Source organism: Echinococcus granulosus, assembly GCF_000524195.1.
Source record: "Echinococcus granulosus chromosome Unknown EG_S00253, whole genome shotgun sequence".
Classification (NCBI taxonomy): domain Eukaryota; kingdom Metazoa; phylum Platyhelminthes; class Cestoda; order Cyclophyllidea; family Taeniidae; genus Echinococcus; species Echinococcus granulosus.
In genome coordinates, this window is record NW_020170633.1 from 39,603 (window position 1) to 44,422 (window position 4,820).

Below are 4,820 nucleotides of genomic sequence, written 5' to 3' on the forward strand. Positions count from 1 at the left end.
GTGAACGGGGATGGTAACTGCACCCTGGAGACTGAAATCCATAAAAAGGTAGTTATTTAATGCAACTATGGGTTGTTCAGGTAGAATGAGGGCAGTTGATCCTCTAAAAGGTAATATTGTGCAAGGGGTGAAACCCACACAAGTTTCCCACCTACTCCTTGAAATACTTATGCACTATATGATTAGACAATATCTGGAAAATTTTGCCATAGCCCACCTATTCGGGAAAGTTGGCTGCCAGCAGATTAGCAATACTGACAGTGCTTTTACTCACCTCACTCACACAGAGGGGCTGATCACCTCAAATCGTACCTGAATTGTCCAATTTCACTAGCTGTTCACTAGACAAATTTCAACAGGAACGACATGTGTGCCAAGGACATGGCAGACAGGAGTCACTACGGCTGCGAACGTCAGAGACAGAGGTGCAACCCGCAGAATCACTGTGTTGTGATTCTACCTCACGACTTATGTGGGGACCTGCTCGTTGAGATTTGTCGTATTCTTCCACAGTACACACTGTTGGGTTCACCCACTACCAGCGTTGACTGTCATCCCGATTTATGCGTCCGGTCTGACTCACGAGGTGTACGCCGTGTGTTGGTAGAAGTAGAGGGACGCATTTGCCACTTTCCACCAATGTAGCAGCATCCTAATTACCTGGGGAAGTGTGAACTCCTCAAAGCATCGAATATCTCCGTGTCACGTTTGGCATGACAACGCTAAGTCTGGTGGACAATCTCACCTCCAGTAAAGTCAGCTTCTGCAAATTTGTAGGGCATCTTACTAAGGGATGTGCACCCTAATGCTGGCAAATTACGGGACGACTCCTCACAACATGATTCAAATTTGATTAAAAATGTGCCAATAAATCCAAGATTGTGGTCGAAAGGAAAGAGGAGTATAAAGCAGTCCTGACTACATGATACTTGCTGAGTGAATGGTTTATTGTGTAGTGCTTCCCCTCAGTTTAATGAAATTCGCTATTAGGAAATTATGCTTCCCAAATAGACATCCATTTCGTTTCCCTTACTGCAAATGCAATTTGTAAGTGCAGGAATCAAAATGTTAGTTGTCAACAAGGCCGAAGTAGTTTGTAGGTGGTATGGAGAATGAATTAACACCCAGATGTATGGAGACGGGTGGAGGAGAGGTCGTCTTAAGTGTCATTCTCCATCAGTCGTTAAGGTGAATTTCATACTCCATTGGGAATGCATTAGACAGCAGCGTGATGTCCCAGTCAGTCAGTCAGGCAGTCGGTGAGATAAGCAGCCAGCAAGGTAAGTAGGCGGGTGGGCAGGTAAACGAGCCTTTAACGTGCCAAATACGCCCTGTGCACAGTCCCATTACTTTATCCAAAAGTGTGAGTCAACACACACACAAGAGGAGGAAGGGTGGAGAAAAATCCCTCCACTGAGCAGCCAGCATCACTCGGCATCAAAATTTGTCTGTCGGTGTCTGTCTGCCTGAACCGGTACATGAGAGTGAAATCTCATTGGCAAAGAGGTTAAAATGATTGTGACTTGGATCAAATGATGTTATGTTCGCGTAATTCTCCGTTGTGCTCACTTTGCTGTCAAGGCAAATCATTTGGCTTTGGCGAAAGTAGCGTGATTACAGAGCGGGCATTTGCAATGGAGGATGGTGTACAAGTTTATCTTGAATTGAAGAGGATCTCTCCATCTTTGGTTGCATGACCACCATCAGCTGCATTAGTAGCACCAAATGTTTCGACTAGAAGTAAATCTTACCACTGACACACCAATTGTAGGTGGGATCCATTTATTGTTGCCGACTGACATGACATTTGGAGGCCAATGCAATGTTTGCTAATAAACCTCTTCTTTTGTCAATCGTTTCGTTTAGGGGCGCGAAAGGTTCCCAAAGGGCAGTGTAGTCAGGGGTAAATGGCTGCCGAGTGCAGTGGTGGGAGTGATAAAGCGTAAAGGCTGTAATGGTGGGTAAGTGGGTGATATGACATTTGGTGCTTCGCACTTAGACGAAGTGTCTTTGGTGTCGTGTCACTCACATCTGACACCCACTGCTACTTGCATGCGTTGTGAGACGGATTCTCAGTGCGCTACTGTAGGTCCCAATTGTACTTCCATCTTGCCGTGCATCCATCAATGCAGCGGATCACGTCATTTTGATGGAGTATTCACTTTACTATGTAGTTCTCATAGGGACAGTCGCAATTTGTTTACTGCCCACAGCAGCATCTCATAAGACGTTGCAGATAATCATCCTGGATATGCACCTATCTACTGTGCACAGATGAAAAGAGAGATGGGTAAAATAATGTCAAGTTCTTCCGTTTTATGTTATACTGCTTCCTTTACCACTCGATCATCATTCGTGTTGAATGCATTACGTATATATCTGTATCCAGTTGTGTCTTTACACAATGTTTGGGTGTCATTGAAATTAACCTGCAATTAGTCGGCTTCCCTCAATCTATTCAAATTTCTTTCAGCCACTCTCCGTAATCCTCATGGAAAGTGCTCCTACTCGACAGTGTACACATCGCTGGCAGCCAATTCTCCTCCCTATCTCGGTAGCGAGATTGCCCTTTAGCCTCCACAAAGTGCCATTTGCATTGCAGTGCTGACTTTCACTAATCAGCACAAAGTTGAACACCAAAGAAAAACAACGAGACGAGGTTGTACTACCAAATCATTCCACTTCGTTAACACCTGCAATCTGCCCCTCTTTCTTCTGCTATTTAGGGAAGCATTGAGTCGGAACTGTTTCTGTTTTCAGCAGAAAACATCGCACCAGAAATTAACAATTCAGCACAAAAATAGTAAAACCTACGTGGAGAAAACAATGATTTTATAAAAAAGAGCGTTAGAGGACACCTGATGCGCAGCAGAAAAAATCACGTATCAAGTGCGCAAAACGGAAGATTGTTTAAAAGCAGAAAAAGAAACAAAGGAGACCTCTGATCTTCCCCATTGTGGCATATCCTCGTCACGATATCGCGTTGGAAACAACTGATGGCTCAGCTGGCTGCGTAATGGGCATGTCAATTCCCTTGGACAAAAATCCCCTCAATAATAAACCTTCGCTCAAATATGCCATTTTAGAGCATAAGCAGATAAATAAATGCTGTCACATTTGAGTGGGTGTGGTTTGAACTTTTAAAGTGAGTTTGGAGAATTGCGTTTTGCCACACATCAGCCGTGATTTCTTCTCACTGATAACAAGGCACTTAGAGTCCCAAAGACAAGGACTGCAAGTGGCTGATAGAGTTACGGGAGTGTTATGCCAACCAAAACTCATTTTCATTTGATTTACGGTCATGTCTAATCTGGATGTCTCTGCGATGTTCCTCGATCTTGCAACACGTGTGTGAAAGTGTTTGGAAAATATGCCGCGCAAAACCGATGAGAGTAGAAGCATATTCCACTGAATGGTAGGGTGACTCCAAGGGATCAGTGCATACTTTCCGATTCGGTAGTGACGAAAGGACACAAAAGTAGGCTGGATCGTATATTAGTCAGTCGGTGAAAGTGCCGGGTCCCGAAGTCGTTAGGCGTCTAAATGGCTGCAATCTGCATCTTCGATTCAGTCCATTTAAATTTTGAAACAATGGAAGAATTTGCCCTCATAATGATTGATCAAAAGCATATGCAGTGCCACTTTCATTTGCTAAAGTTAGAAATGCACCACTGCTTCCTGATGAAACAGGATTTATAGAGGAGTGCAGAAAATGCAAACAGCAGTGAATTTTATGCACGTGTAGGCACACACTTAACGACTAAGTTGCAAAATAGGTGATAAAATTGCGAGTGCATAGATGCTGCCAGTCTGTCTGTTGATGTAAACTTGTAAACAAATTATCTGCTGTCACAGTGCAGTAGGATTGGTGAACAATTCCGGTACATGGAGTAAGCTGATAAGCACATGACACATTAGGGAATTAGGTAGCAAAGCACGAAGTAATTTTAAGGGGCTCAAGTCTCCTCCGCTTTTGATGCTCCACAACGATTTGCCATGATGGCTAACCAAATGAAAATAAGTTGTTTAATAGGGTGACACGCTGTACCACATCAACCACTTTCTGACCCACCTTTCACACCTCTAAGTAATTCGTTTTCATTCCAAAAAATCACTCTTAATTTATGACAAAACATGATCCTGCGCACATACCTAGAATGCCCAAACCACAGCCTTCCCACCTTAGCATTTAGTGTGTGCTTACTTGGACTGCAAAATGACACGCTTGAACAATCGCTTAAGTAATTGACGAGGATATGTGTCCGAGGGAAATGACATGCCCATTATACAATTAACTGAGCCATCGGGTTGTTTGCTGTGGCGATGTCGAGGTGAGGAGTTGCCACAATCCTAGAGACCAAACAGCTTCGTTCGCCTTCCTCTGTTTTAGAGAGGCTTTCTCTTTAGAGCACTTGATGTGGCATTTTACAGTTGCATATAAGATGCTGCCCTCTTCGAAAGGTAGAAATTGTGGTAAAGCATAGAGGAATTTTAAATTTCTTGGAGCTTTCGCCTTTGCGAGGATGTGTTACCCACGAAATTTCAGTTTACTTTCAGTCAATTGCCCTTACAATTGAAATGCTTTAATATAGCTTCTCAACACTTCCTTGAGTGCAAGAGAAGACACAACGCTAGGGCAGAATGTGTACTGGTGACGGAGTGAAGGATTTGGGCGCTACTGACATGGGTCAGAGTTCAGACCGCCTAATGCAGGCACAGCGAAGGAGGTCTTAGTGTCCCGTTACTAAAACCAAGATTTGAACAAGCAACGGAAGCAGTGCACTAAGTTTCACGCATTAAAGCCTTCAAATTCTGCTGCC

The 4,820-nt window shown here is 43.7% G+C and overlaps 1 protein-coding gene across 1 annotated transcript; it reads left to right on the forward strand. All coding sequences in view use genetic code 11, as the record gives it.

Moving 5' to 3' along the window:
• Window positions 1-366: 366 nt before the first annotated feature.
• On the forward strand, window positions 367-645 carry EGR_10693 (hypothetical protein; the record flags this gene model as incomplete). Its single annotated transcript, XM_024499942.1, has 1 exon — window positions 367-645. The coding sequence occupies one exon, from the start codon at window positions 367-369 to the stop codon at window positions 643-645; it is 279 nt and encodes a 92-aa protein (XP_024345644.1).
• Between the last annotated feature and the right edge of the window lie 4,175 nt (window positions 646-4,820).